Source organism: Rhinatrema bivittatum, chromosome 3 (genome assembly GCF_901001135.1).
Source record: "Rhinatrema bivittatum chromosome 3, aRhiBiv1.1, whole genome shotgun sequence".
In the NCBI taxonomy this organism is placed as follows: Eukaryota; Metazoa; Chordata; class Amphibia; order Gymnophiona; family Rhinatrematidae; genus Rhinatrema; species Rhinatrema bivittatum.
Window position 1 is genome coordinate 162,250,376 of NC_042617.1, and position 15,652 is coordinate 162,266,027.

The 15,652-nt window shown below is 44.6% G+C and overlaps 1 protein-coding gene across 5 annotated transcripts in view; it reads right to left on the minus strand.

The window, feature by feature from the left end:
- BIRC6 (baculoviral IAP repeat containing 6) overlaps window positions 1-15,652 on the minus strand; it is a 1,045,545-nt gene that overhangs the window by 709,517 nt on the left and 320,376 nt on the right. For all 5 annotated transcript variants that reach the window (XM_029593898.1, XM_029593899.1, XM_029593901.1 and 2 more), the window contains exon 27: window positions 13,700-13,914. In XM_029593898.1, the coding sequence (XP_029449758.1) occupies window positions 13,700-13,914 (215 nt within the window). The remainder of the gene's footprint in view (window positions 1-13,699; window positions 13,915-15,652) is intronic.

Here is a 15,652-nt window from a genome sequence, read left to right on the forward strand (position 1 = left end):
GCACAGTTCAAAAAAACAGTAAGTTCTGACAAATGACAGTTGCCCAGGTTTGACAGAGGCTCTGATAATCTATGATCCCAGATAGGGAATGAGGACCAAAACAAAGAGAGACCTCACTGTTATTTCACAATAGATTCACAGTACCAGTTGCTTTTGGCCTCTCTCTTAGGTGCCATCTAGGCCAGAAAGGTCTAATAAATCCATCAGCTTAAACATGTACACAGCTCTACAGAAGCTCTTGTTTTCTCTGCATAGCTGTACGTAGCCCACATAGGCCAATGTCCATTTCTGCTGACGTCAGAAGGTACATCTTGGTGCTTGTCCTTGTTAGCAAGAATTGGGATTTTTCCTACAGATGCATGGTTTGAACTAGCCTGTTTTCAACATCCATGCTTCAATGCCAAGGACAGACGGTTGAAGTGAATAAGTGTTCTGTCATACTAAGTTAAGAGATTCAGGAATATCTGTAGAAGCACTAGTTAGGTAATAGCTAGGCATTGAATCCATGAAAGCCAAATCTTTTGTGGCCAAAAGGAGGCTACAAGAATCATAAGTCCTTTGTCTCTTCTTAATTTGAAGATTATCTTGGATATGAGAATTGGTGGCAATATATATTAGTGCTTGATTCCACAGAACACGAAACACGTCCAACAAGAGGGAATCAGGCATGGTCTTTTTAAATAGAGGAAGCTTGTAGTTGAATGGAGCTTTCAACAGGTCCACTAGTGGAATTCCCCAGACTCAAGAGAAACTGTGCTGTTCTTGAGTGGAGTGACCATTCATGGTGTTGTAGACGACAATTCAAGGAGTCTGCCAAGATATTGTCTGACTGGGAGGTTAATAGCATTAATGAATATTCTTCTTGGAATTACTTAGTTTCATATCCTGCATGCTCCTTTGCAGAGATTTGAAGATCCTGTCCCTCCCTGTTTATCTAATACATTGCTATTTGATTGTCCATTTGAACCTGAGCTATTGTTCCTTTCATCCTCAATTTGAATTCTAAAAGAGCTTTGAAAATAGCCCTTAGTTCCAGATTTGTGAATTGTCTTTCCTCTCGAGGAATTTAGAGCGAGCACAAACTGTTAATATGTACTCCCCCATCTTTGACTACAGGCATCCGTAGTCATTAACTGTTGAACCAGGGTCACCAGTTCAATCACAAATCAGGATTTTGTAAAGAAGGATACTATGAGACATTGATTGTGAATGATGGTTCCATTGGAGTTTTAAATACTACTGAATTGGTCTCATATGTAGATTTGCAAAGGGAGTCATGTGAACTGTAGCTGCCATGTGTCCTAACATTTCCAAGATGACTCTGGCTGAAATTGAAATTCACCTGGACAGTGGGCTATTTCAAAGAAGACAAAAAGCTTTTCCTTTCAGAGTATCTAAATATGCTCCTATGAATTCTAATTGTTGCATTAGAGTGAGAATGGAGTTCTGGAAATTGACAACAAATCCCAATGCTGGAAAGTATGAAGAGAAGGAAGTTGTCAGGTTGAGCTCAATATTAACTAGTCTTCTAAGCATGAAAAACCAAAACATTTTTCCTGACATGGTCTGCCATCACTGCTTGGCACTTTGTGAAAACTCTTGGGGCTACTGCTAGACCAAGGGAGAGTATATGGTATTGATAATGTTTCTGTGCTATTGTGAAACAGACACTTCCTGTGTTCAACATGAATTGCAATTTGAGTATGCATCCTTGACATCTAGGTTCGCCAGCCTATCGATCTCCAAGTGAGGAAAGTATGGTGCCTAGGGAATACATTCTGAACCTCTCTCTCGAGATGATTGCTTAAAGTTCTTTGATCCAGAACAGGACATAGACTTCCTTACTTCTTTGGAATAAGGAAATAATCTCAAGTAAAATCCATTGTTCATTAGTGGGACTGGCCTTATCACTTAAACTGTCAATAACAAGACTAGGTCCTTTTGCACGATCTGAAGTTCCTCCAGGGAAACTAATTTGGAGCTGGAGAAAGATTTCAAAAGTAGGCAATAGCCTTTCTCGGTTATCTTGAACACCCATTGATCAGTAGTAATAAGGTAAAATTGGGAGTGAAAAATTGAAGCCTTCTCCCTCCCACTGGAAGGGTTTGATAAGCACACCTTGTTTTAGCCCTTTCCCTAAGATGAGGCCTTTGTTGTTTTTAAGGTTGCTGCTGTTGCAAGCATTGCCTCTGGAAAGGGTAGGGTTGGTACCTTCTAGAGGGTAACAGAGCTGTCTTCTTAAATTTGCAAAAGGTATTTCATATGAGGTTTGCTGTTCAGAAGTGACTGTAAATGTTTGGAGGGTTGAGCAACAATCCTTTATAAGATTGAGCATCTCTAACTTTGTCACCAAACAAATTATCACTCATATACAGGGTGTCCAAAGTCTATCATGTGGGTGTTCTCTAAGGCTTAAAGTTTTCAGCCAGGCCAGTTTTCTGGCTTCTATAGCTATGGCAGCAGACACTGGAACTGTGTCAAAAATGTATGAAAATATGAGGTATTTTGCACATTCTTTTATTTTGTTCAAATAAGACAAACAGATCTTGCATGTCCAAAGGAAGCTGAGATAGTTTTTCTTGGAGTTTAATATAGAGATGCTGAATCATTTAAAATGGATAGGCTTTGAAATATAGATGATTTGAATAGTTTATTCCCTCTATTGTCAAGTGATTTGATATCTTTACCCAGAGGAGTACTGGAGTGTGGTTTTGATCTTTTTGCCTTTTATAAGGCAGGTTCCATTATAACAGATTCTTGAAAGAGCTGGACCTTGGTATGGCCTGGACAACACTGAATTTTATATTTAAGTTCAGGGAGTCTGTCACACTTTAGATTACAGTTCCTGAAGGGTTTTATGGATTAGAGCAGCAATAGCCTGTATGCGTGCTTGAATATCTTTCCTTGAAAACAGGCAATACAAAATCTTTCCTTGAAAACAGGCAATACAAAATCTTTCCTTGAAAACAGGCAATACAAGGTTAGGATTAACAACAAAGAATCACTCCCTATCAGATCAAAGCTGGGGGTACCTCAAGGATCATCCCTTTCACCTACACTATTCAATATTTATCTCCTTCCACTCTGCCATCTACTATCTAACCTCAAGCTAACACACTTCCTATACGCGGATGACATTCAGATCCTCATCCCGATAATGGAATCCCTCCACAAAATGTGGTCTTACTGGAACAGCTGCCTTTCGGCAATCAAAAACATGCTAACAAGCCTCAACCTCATGCTAAATACTAGCAAAACTGAAATCCTCATAATAGCTCCAGACAAGTGCTCTCTATTCAACCCAACTAGTTCCACCCAACTCTCCTTCACATCAGTCGACCACACGCCACAAGTAAGAGATCTTGGTGTACTTCTGGACAACCAACTCAACTTCACCAAGTTCATAAACAATACTACCAAAGACTGCTTCTTCAAATTGCAAGTCTTAAAAAAATTAAAACCTCTTCTACACTTCCGAGACTTCCACTTGGTACTACAATCTATCATCCTCCCTAAACTGGACTATTGCAACTCACTCCTCCTGGGCCTGCCAGCCAACACCATCAAACCACTTCAGATGGTCCAGAACGCGACGGCCAGAATTCTCACTAACACCAAAAAATGGGATCACATCACCCCTATCCTCCAAAATCTTCACTGGCTGCCTATAAAATTTAGGATACAATTTAAATCCCTCATGATGATTCACAAGGCTCTTCACAACATCTCCCCCCCCCCTCAACATATCCTTCCAACTACAGCAACACATCTCCAATAGACCAATCAGAAGTGCATACCAGAACATGCTTCACACCCAGCCAACAAAAACCTCATTGAGGAAATGAGCTCTGTCCACTGCAGGTCCCCATCTTTGGAACCTGCTCCCACCGGACCTCCGCCAAGAACCATGCCTTCCGACATTCAAAAAGAAGCTAAAGACTTGGCTATTCACTCAAGCTTTCCCTGAGAGCTAAAATCTGGTGAAGCGACAGACGATATACCTACCTCTGTACATATGTTCCTGATTTATGGTTCCCAGTTACATTTAATTGAGTTTATGAAAGTTCTCTTTAATAGTTTTCCTGTATACTTGTGTTAATGTATTCTGCCTTGAGGCGACTGTTTTAATGTATTTCCGCCCAGGAGGCGACTGTTCAGTTCCTTGTAAACCGGTGCGATATGTATTCTTTACAGGAACATCGGTATATAAAAATTAAAAATAAATAAATATATATATATATATATATATTTTAGAATCCAGGTGAGTTCTCTCTTTCAGTTTATGTCACCCAGTTTAAAATTAATTGCATCGCCATTTTCTGATGGAAGAATGTGTATGTCTTGTCTTCCAGTGTAGTACTTCTAGCTGACTCTGGAGAAAGATCAGAAGGCAATCCCACTGATTCCTCCATGGAATTAAGAGTCAGAAAGCGAAAGAGAAAATGGAGTAGAGTGATTTCTCATGGTGATAGTGGTGTTCAACCTTCTGGAAAGGAAGAATAGCAGACTGGGAGTCTAACTGGGTAAACAGCTTTTCCAAAACAGGTTGCATCACTGAATGAATAGATGACATTCAGTTGGTGGAGGAGTATGCTCCACTGAAGAAGTGTCCAATTCTGGTATCAAGAAGAAAGAAGTGAATTTTCCCTCAAGATTTGCATTTGACGCAAGAATGTCGGTATATAAAAGTTAAAAATAAATAAATAAGAGACTTCAAGACAGTCTGCACCGAACTGTCATCGATTTGGTGTGATACTTAAGACAGTCAATGTAGATAGCTTTGAGACTTCAGTGCCATAAGCTGATGGTGTAGATAACGTATTGATGTGGTGACGTTTTCAGAAATGCTTCAAAGTCTTTGGCATATGCATGATGAATCTCCTTTTATTCTTACGGCCAGATTCTGAAGCCAAGGAGATATGAATTCAGCATAGAGGACTGACTTCCTTTTTCTAGGTACTGGTGTCTCTGAATCCCTTCTTCCCTCTGAGATCAGAGGCAGCATAGTTTTACTACAGGTAGATCTTGACAGATGAATCTGATCAATTTCTTCGATTGGGTGATCAAAGAGTTGGATCAAAGGAGAGCGCTAGATGTAGTGTTCTTGGATTTCAGTAAGACCTTTGACAATTCTACATAGGTGACTTATAAATAAATTGAGCGCCATTGGTATGAGACCTAGAGTGACTGACTGGGAGGTGACAAAGGGTAGTGGTAAATGGAGTTTACTGTAAGAAGGGAGATGTTACTAGGAGTGTGCTTCAGGGATCAATTCTTGGACCAATTCTTTTCAACATTTTCATGAGTGAACAACGGAAGGACTGTTGGGAAAGGTTTGTCTTTTTGCAGATGATAGAAAATCTGAAAGAGTAAACACCCAGGAATGTGTGGAAAACATGAAGAAGGCTTTAATGAAGTTCGAGGAACGCAGAGTAATTTAGGTGGAAAAAACCAAGGAAGAAGTAAGTACTGGAGGTAAAATTCTTCCAAATATGAAAGAAGAGTGAGATATGAGGGTGATTGTATCTAATGATCTTAAGATGGTCAAAGATGTGGATAACATGATGGCAAAAGTCAGAAATGCTTGACTGTATAGGGAGAGGAATGGTCAGCAGAAAAGGGGAGGAAGGTATTGATCCTGTATAGGTCCCTGGTGAGACTTCATTTGGAATACTGCATACAATTCTGGAGACCGCACCTTCAAAAGCATATAAACCAGCTGGAGTTTGTCCAAATGGTAGCTACTAAAATGGTCAGAGGTCTTCATTCTAAAGCATATGAGGATGACAAATATCTAAAACATTTATATCCCAGAGAGAAAGCGAGATTGGGGAGAGATGAGAGAGACATTAAAATATCTCAAAAGTTTTCATGCACAGGAGGTTAGCCTCTTTCAACAGAAAGGAGACTCTAGAACAAGGAGGGTGAAAGGGGGTATACTCTTTATAGAGAGGGTGGTGGATACATGGAACGGCCTCCCAGTGGAGGTGGTGGAAACAAAAATGGTATCTGAATTCAAGGAAAGCCTGGGATAAATACAGGGGATCTCTGAGGGAGTGAAGGGAATTGTAAATCTAAATTAGTTAGGTGGATGGGCAAACTAGATAGGACATATGGTCTTTTTCTGTCATCATGGTTCTATGTTTCTATAAGGGCAATTTAAGCTTAAAGATCTCTGCACAAGATAGCTGTGCAGATATTCACATCATATGAAGGACTCAAGGAGTAGAGGCAGATATCATATAAGTTAAGGATCTACTCTTTTTTTTATTTTTTAAAATGACACAAAATGAACTGTAAAAAACGGGAAAATTAAAATAAGGAAGAACCAGAAGGAAAAAATTTAGAAAAACACAGGGCGGAAGGGAAATTAACAAATGGGTAAAGATCAAATGTCCTTATGCTTCGGCAGAAAAAAGAAAAAAAAAAAAAGGACCAATGAGACATGCGTGGTAGCAGCAACATATGGGAACATCCATGCAGGCTCAGAAAGATTTCTCTTTCTGAGCTCTGAGAAGCACATTGGTGCTGCTGAATGACAACATCCACTTGCGTGGTTGAATTAAGTCCTGCTTGTCCATGGAGAAATTTGTTTGTTTATTTCCTAATATTGTCTCCGGCTTGCCTGCCCGGGATGAACCCAGATTGATCCGGGTGTATCAGCTCCTGTATCACCATGTTCAGCCTATGGGCCAAGACCTTAGCCAATATCTTCAGGTCCACATTAAGGAGGGAGATGGGTCTATAAGACCCACACACAGACTTATCCTTCCCTGGCTTAGGGATCACCGTAATGCCCGCAAGCTCCATAGTAGTAGGCAAGACATGGGTTGTGAGCATATCATTGTAAACTACCTGCAACCGGGGGATCAAAAGATCCTTAAATTTCTTATAAAAAAGGCCCGTAAAGCCATCTAGACCGGGCGCTTTAAAGGGTTTGAGGTCGTTTATAGCATCAGAAATCTCCCCCTTAGTGATATGCATATCTAAAATTCGGGCTTGGGTGGCTGTTAAAGTGGGCAATTGGGACTCCTGCAAATAGGCCTCAATTCGCTCCGGTCTGACCGGAGGCCCTGCCGAATATAACTCAGTATAAAATTGGGCAAACCGCTTCCGGATGCCCTCATTATCCAGTATACAGGTTCCCTGGGAATCTTTAATTTTAAAGATCGTGCTCTGGGTGATCTGTTGTTTTAACTGTCTGGCCAGAAAGCGTCCCGGCTTATTCCCTTCTAGAAAGCGGAACCCTCTATTCTTATCCAGCTTATCCAATATTTCACTGTCCAGTAATATACGTAATTCATTTCTCTTCTTATCTAAATCACGTAATGTACGCCATCCTCCACATTGTTTGTGTTTCCCTTCCAAGGTCGCAATAGCCCTGAGCAACTCCTCCCTCGTCTTCCTACTCTCTTTCTGTTTGGCCGCTGCCCTGGCAATGAGCTTTCCCCTTATTACGGCCTTAAAACAATCCCAGACCATCCGGGAGGACACCTCACCATCATCATTAAATTCAAAATACTCCTGGATATCGTGGGAAAGTGATTCACAGAAATGAGAATCCGCTAATAGACCATTATTCAATCGCCAGTATTTAGTCCCAATTACCTCCTGTACCAAACGAAAGGTGCCCTGTACCTGTGCATGGTCAGACCAGATTATATTGCCAATCTTAGCCTCCCTACATCCCTGATACCAAAGCTTACTCCCCAACCACATATCGATACGCGAGTATGTTCCATGCACTCTGGAATAAAAGGAGTAATCCCTTCCCCGTGGGTGTTGTTGTCGCCAGATATCTACAAGACCCCAGTGGGTCATCACCAGTTTGAGTCTGGCCCTATGCTCGTTACTCCCTCCCCCTGGCCACTGACTATGATCTAAGTGAGGGTTTAAAATAGTATTAAAGTCACCTCCCATCAGCAGGGACCCTTGAATGAACCCATCTAGGGATTGTTCCATTTGGGTGAAAAAAGCCCCTTGGTTTTGATTGGGAGCATAAATATTAAGCAAAGTGACCAGGATATTATCAAGTCTAGCCACCACAGCAAGGTATCTTCCCTGCTGGTCTTTTTTACGGTCCAGAATTTCCACCTTAAGAGATTTAGCAAACAAAATACCCACCCCTCCTGTCTTTTTCCCTTCCCCATTCGATGCTAATAAGATAGTGGGGAACTCCCTATCCCGGAGTAATTTCTCATCCTTTCTCAGCAGGTGTGTTTCCTGCACAAAATAAATGGAGGCCCTCTGCGCCTTCGCATCTTTAAATAGCAACTGGCGTTTCCTCGGGTGATTCAGGCCTTTAACATTTAGGGAAATAAACCGTAAATCAGCCATAATCAGGGAAGAAAAAAAAGAACTGGCTGTGCTGGATCCTACCCTCCTCTGTGTCATCCGCCCCTCTTACTACCTGCTGAAGTGATTTATACAGTTGTGCCTCAGATCCCCCGCAATATCCCTCCCTCCCCACCCCCCACCCACCATCCCCATCCATACTTAATGAGGTGTGCATCCTCACCTCCAAGAAAAGGGAGAAAGAACATCAACCCGTGTAGCATATATGAAACTTCATAATATCTACTTAAATTACAACTGCTGCTTAGAACCTTCCCCCACCCCGCCCCGTCCCCCTCCCCCTCCACTTCCACCATTTTCTTTATGTGATCGTACTCTTCCCCCAGGATGCGCGGGAAATAGTAGGGCAAGAACCCTACCCGCTAGGGACCCAGTATGCCCTCCGCAGCAGGGGCACCCACCATAGAACTCATTCCCTGCCCGAGCTTAGCAGCTCAAGTCCTCTGGAGCAGTCACTCTGCAGGGGTCCCAGATCCCTCCTTGGCACCTTCCTGCCTGCGTAGGCGCTTTCCTCCTTTGCCCGCTCGTTGCCACCGGGGTCCCAGCCCTGGTCTTCCTGCTGGTTTTCCTACGTCTGCTCCTTTCGGCTCGATGCCCCGCTGTCTCAGGAACTTTTCCGCTTCCCCTGGCTGCCGTGCTACACAGGTGTCTCCACTCACGGTAAACAAGATTCCAAACGGGTACAGCCATCTGTAGCGCACATTTTCAGCCCGTAATGAATCTGTGATAGCTTTCATCTCCCTGCGCTTCTGCAGGGTCACGGAAGAGAGGTCATTGAATATCTGGATCGGCTCCCCCCGCCATTGTATCTGGCGGAGCGTGCGTGCTTTAGCCATAATAAGCTCCTTAACTGCAAAAGTGTGCAGACAGGCGATAATATCTCTTGGTTTGTTGTTAGCTGGCTTACCTAAGGTACGATGCGCCCTTTCAATTGCTATAGTCCGTGTATAGGGTTCCTGGGCCTCCATGCTGAGCACCGCTTTACAGATTGCCTGTACCAGCTCTACATAATCCATGTTCCCCTCTTGTTCAGGGATCCCCCTGATTCGTATGTTGCAGCGCCGCTGCCTGTTCTCTAAGTCCTCTATTTTGTTAATCAGCTCTTCCTGGCCGCGCTGGAGAGTTTGAATTTCTTTAGAATGCAGCGTGATAGTGATGGCCTGGTCGTCGGTGCTTTGCTCCACCACGTGGATTCTTTCGCCCAGATCTTCCACCTCGGTCCGCAGCGCCCCGATGCTTTCTTTAATTTCTGCCTTCAGAGTTTGGATGATCTCCTTCTTTACCTCCTGCAGCCAGGCTCTGATATCGTGCCCGTCAGCGCTAGTACTGCCGCTGGCCTCCGGTATCGGGCCCACTGCACGCGCTGTGCCGTCCGCCATTTTGCCTTCCTCCTCCCCCGGCTCCGACACTGTTCTTGCGGCCGTGCCTCCATAAGAGAACTCGGAGAGGTCTACAGTTTTGCGCCGCGTAGCCATGCTGTTTACCCGCGTCAGGGATCGGCTCGGGGTAGGTGTGCGAGTCGGTTCGCTATAATTTAAATCATTTATTCCCCGCCGCTACACGGAGCTCGGAGATTACCCGTCCATGCGCCTCGGGTGACGTCACTTCCTCGGAGAAATTTGTTTGTTTATTGTATGTTAAAAACAGACTTACTTTAAAAATAAACTGTGTCTAGAGGAGTAGAAAGTAGTTCTTTTGAATTTTAGGGCATACATTAAAGAACTGTTTTGACTCATCTCGCAGGTACTGGAGGTGCAGTGTTCCACTATGTGCATCTCACCTTTTCAAGCACACATGCTCCCTTTCTTGTTTCAGGTCTCACACACTACCCCAAATGTCTCATTTTCACATACAAATAAACAGGCTAGCTCCTTCTGGTCTGTCTTCTCTTACTCAGCATTATGGTGTTCTGCACAGTTTGTATGGAGAAATTTCTTACCTGTTAATTTCCTTTCCATTAGTCCTGCCTCACCAGTCCAACCCTTGACAAGTGGGTTGTTTCTCCCTACCAGCAGATAAGAGTCAGACAATACAGTTTTTCTTTGTGACATCACAGCCATTACTTATGTGTGGTGCCAAGCAGCAGAGATCCAGTATCCTTCTGACAAAGCTTTGGATCAGAACCTAGCCATTAATGATGAATTTACATATATATACACATACGTATATACAGGTTCAACCAAACACCCCTGCAGGGGATGGGAGCAGAGCAATGGGTTCTCATTGCTGACCAAAACCAGCAGCCTGGCCCCAGGGTCTGATCACAAATCCAACACTGAGCTGCTGCACCAAACCAGTCCTAACATCTGCTGGAGGTAAACTATGCTAGATCTCTAAGTAGGGGCTGTGATGTCAAAGAGGAAAACAGTGTTGTCTGCCTCCATCTGCTGGTAGGGGGAACAACCCACTTGTCAAGGACTGAACTGGTGTAGCAGGATGACATGGAAACATCTAGTTATCTCACTAACAGGTCTATCCAGTACCGAGCAGTAGGAAGAGCTGCGTTAGTGCCCGGCGCACCCACGGTTCCCGCACGCACAGTGCAGCTCACCTACCGCTCGATCCTGAACTATAATTTCATGCAAATGTAAACCACGTCTAAGAAGGGTCCGTGATGCGTTAGGCCCGCGCAACCCATTTTACTGGATAGAGCGCCTATACAGTATCCTGGGTGCGCGGGCCTAACGCTTCACGCCACGCTGGTATCTGTCATTTCAAATGTCATTTGAAATGACAGATACCAGGAAGTCGGGACTGCCAGTCCCCCCCTCCCCTCCTCCCGAAGCAGGGCGCGAAAAGCAGCCTTGCTCCGGGAGGAGGGGAAAAGGGACTGGCAGTACGAAGCGGCGAAGCGACTTACTTTTTGCACCCCCCTCCGGACATTGGACGACCTCTCCTGCCTCCAGCTGCTCGCGAAGATGGACGCCGGCAAAAAGTAAGTTGCTTCGCCGCTTCACACTGTCAGTCTCTCTTCTTCCCTCCTCCCGGAGCAAGGCTGCTTTTCGCGCCCTGCTTCGGGAGGAGGGAAGAAGAGACACTGACAGTGTGAAGCGGCAAAGCAACTTACTTTTTGCAGCCCCCATCGGACCTCTCCTGCCTCCCGCTGCGCGACTTACTTTTTTTTGCAGCCATCAGCAGGAACGGATCGTGGCTCCCCTGCCTCCCGGCGAAGATGGACGCCTGCACGGGGGAAAGCGGCCCCTGTGCGTGCAATTGGCCGCTCAAGTCGTGACGTCACGTCTTGAGCGGCCAATTGCACGCACAGGGGCCGCTTTCCCCCGTGCAGGCATCCATCTTCGCCGGGAGGCAGGGGAGCCACGATCCGTTCCTGCTGATGGCTGCAAAAAAAAGTAAGTCGCGCAGCGGGAGGCAGGAGAGGTCCGATGGGGGCTGCAAAAAGTAAGTTGCTTCGCCGCTTCACACTGTCAGTGTCTCTTCTTCCCTCCTCCCGAAGCAGGGCGCGAAAAGCAGCCTTGCTCCGGGAGGAGGGAAGAAGGGGCTGGCAGTACGAAGCGACTTACTTTTTGCAGCCCCCTCCGGACATCGGAGGGGGCTGCAACTTTTTTTCGCTTTTTTTGTTTTTTTTGCTTCGGGAGGAGGGGAGAGGACTGGGGCTGCCCCGGAGACCGGCACCCATGATCGCGGCCGGGGCAGGTGAGCGGGGGCTGGGGGAAAGCTTGCCGCCTACCCTTACCCCTGCCTCTACCGCAGGGGTAAGGGTAGGCGGTAAGTTAGCAGGTTAAACGCGCGACAAAACTGCAGGGAAAGATAGCGATAGTCGGGGCGCGGGTTACGGGATGCTAGGGAATAGCTAATTCGCTCGTTTGCATGCAATATACATGCCGCGTGCGGAAGGGGTTGCCCGGGGATTTTAGGACGCGGTAGGAGTAGGTTAAAGGGGATTCGGGATAGCAGGAAGGGCTAACGCGGCCGGAAAGTGAGTAGAATGCGGGTTAGGAGCGGGGTAAACGCAGCCGCACTTTACTGGATAGACCTGTAAGTAAGCCTCCTCCCTTCTAGCACTCTTTCACTGCAATAAGATTTGCCTCCAAAATGTTCTCATGATTTCTCTCAATAAAGCATGAGTTAAGCACAGAGTATCCCCAGTGCTAAGGAGGTGAGGGGGAGGTTGGGGGATCAGCTGAAATCTGTGGCATTCAACTGGGAAAAAGATGGAGCAAACTGGTTGAGCCTGAAGCTCTGTCTCCTGTAATATTCCCTGAAAATTGTAGAAACATGGTTGGAAGGTTCCAGTATTGCAAACAACCCAATCTTCACTCCCTCAGAACAGAGGCAATGGAATGGATAAAGATGAAAGCGAGTACAGACAAAGGAAGGAGAACAAAATGATACTACAGACTATGGAGTAGCCAGATTATTTCTAGGGCATTATATTCTACTAGTACCAGACTGTGTCAATATCTGTCAACTGGTTAGTGCTAGGTACTGCTCAGCAAGTTTGGGGTTGGAAGTGGCAGATCTAGCCAGCTGCAAGTTCAGGCAACAGCCTCTATAGTTGTGGTGCTAGCTTAGACTATTATAAAGTTTGGATGAAAGACATGGATGGAGGGAGAAAAACAGTGTTTGAATTAAGGATGTGATTCTGTATACTCATCTATACAAGGGAGGGGGAAGCAAGCCAAGAAGGAAATAAAACAAAACCAACTGGATTTGATGTGGTCAAATCCCCAACAGGTGACAGCTGTGATATATCCATGCAAGAGAGTCAGGGATAACTAGGAAACAGCATCTCTAGTTTTGGTGGTGGTTTAGATTATTACAATATTTGAATGTAAAACAGGGAGGGGGTGCCCAGGGTATTTGATTAAGTATGTGATCCTATATGCTTACCTACTGGGGGTGTGGGAGAGAGAGAGGGGAGCAGGAAGAGGGCCAAGTACCTAAAAAAAAATACTGCACAAGGATTATCATCTTACAAGGAATGTGTCCATGGCTGGCTTGGGATATATCTTTACAGTGGAGATAGGAATAAATGGGCAACTTGGAATGACCAATTTGTCTTTTTCTGTCAACACCTACTGTTACACTCATCTGGTCCAAATTAAACCATTCATTTTTTCGGGCTAACAGATCCAGGCAAATTAATTCCTCCATTTCCCCCACCCCTTTCTTTACTCTCATTTATGGTGTACTGTTTTCTTAATTTGTGCAGTGCCATAGGTAGGATAGTATATAAAAATAACTATTGCTAATACAACATACATTCTCAAAGACTGCTGCCAAGCATAAATACCACTCAGCAGTGTACAAATCAACAAATATTTTAACATGGTAAAAGAAAAAAATGTGGTCCAATTAAATCTTCATTTCTGGCTGACATTACCTTCATAAATCTACAAACAGGTGGTGGTATTAAGTCATGCAGAATTAGTGAATGTGTGCTGATGTCTGTGGCCACTACAAGTCGTCTTCCATCCACTTCTTCTCCTAAACTCCAAATGTCTATCGATAAGGAAGCCAAATCTCCACAAGTAGGGATCAATACATCCGTCAACAGAACAGGTCTACCAAAATCTAAAGTCACAAATCTCCTGGCTCCTAAAGTAAAGAGAGGAAGATTAGAAAGGTATGTTATACTAGTCCTTAAAGTAAGGACCACTGAGGCAAAAAAAACAAATAAACTTACACCTATTAAAGCAAGTTTTTATCTACTAGATAAAGGAGCCCTGACCGACATACCGCAAATGCGCAGTAGAGAGCAGCTCTACCGCGCATGCGCAGACAAGCACGTCGGTCAGAGCTTGCCTGTTAACAAAAATGGCGCTGGGAGGAGCAGTAGCGGCGAGGACCAGTAGCGGCGGCAGCGCGCGCAAGGGAGGGACACCCCCCCCCCGGGAGATGTTCCGTCTGCACCATCCAAAGGGGTTGTGAATGAGCTGGGAGGGGAGGGGATTGAGAGAGGGGGAGTGACTGAGGGGAGGGGGAGGGAGTGGGAGGTGGAAGAGAGAATGAGGGAGAGGGAGGGAGGGGGAGGTGGAAGAGAGAATGAGGAAGGGGGAGGTGGAAGAGAGAATGAGGGAGAGGGAGGGAAGGGGAGGTGGAAGAGAGCATGAGGGAGGGGGAGGTGGAAGAGAGAATGAGGGAGAGGGAGGGAGGGGGAGGTGGAAGGGAGAATGAGGGGGAGGGAGAGGGAGGGGGAGGGAGAGGGAGGTGGCAGGGAGTTTAAGGGGCAGGGGGAGGGGGAAGGGAGAATGAGGGGGAGGGAGGGGGAAGGAAATGGACTGAAAAAATTTTTTTTAATGTAGCCTGTTGTTACGGGCTTAACTGCTAGTCATCTATATTTTACACTTTTGTTAAGCAGATTTTATTGCAGTTTCCACTCAACGCCCCATTCTTAAAATACCAAGCACCGCACCCTCAGTGTTAAACATTTTAAACTCCTAGACAAATTATTTCTCTTCACACAAAGTGGAAATTATAATCTTTTCAAAAGACTTTGTGACAAACTGTGAAAACTGCCCTTTTTACCACAAGAAATGAGTATTTTTAATAGTAAACAGGTAAAACAATCTTCTATGTTACTTGTCAGCAGGGTCAGTCACCAGTTTGAACAAAGTCAATTTAAGAATGGGCATAATTTAATATGAAAACTGCAAGCTGTTTTGAAGCGCAATAAGGTGCACACGGGTGATATTTCACCACCCTCTCAACAATGGTGTAAACTACACACAAATATAAGAGGTCACAACTCTTTATTAGCAAAATTCTCACCAAATCACATTAAAAGTGTGTCATGAAACTCAACACTCACTCATTTACACATTCACACGTGTTAAAATTTAACACAACAGTGATGGGACAGGCTCAAAATAGATTTTTGAAGTGCGTGAAAGTTGAAAAGGAGGTTAAAGTGTGGTTAATCTTTGGGATTGTGTGGTGGGTCCGTTTAAAGTAAAAAAAAAACAAAACTGAAGTAAAAAACTGGAGAAAAAGTTGATGGTGAAAAATCCCCCTGATGAAGCTGGTGACGGAGAAACAAGGGCCTCTTATAGGGGTAACGTTATAGCAAAAGGTGATTCTTGTACCTAGCTTCTGTGAAAGAAGAGACACACAGTGGAGGAATTGAAGAAAAAACAAAGAGGAACAGGAGTTTTAGGGGAATGCAAACCTAAGTGGGTTTGCACAGCAGAGATTCATGTGTAATGATGATATAAGATCAAAGCAACAGTATAGAAGTTATAATAAAATAGTGTGGTGAAGGAAGAAAAACATTGTTAAATAGTGTTAAAAAATGGTATTTCTAGGGTTATAAGTGGCGTTATAAGTCACAGGGATT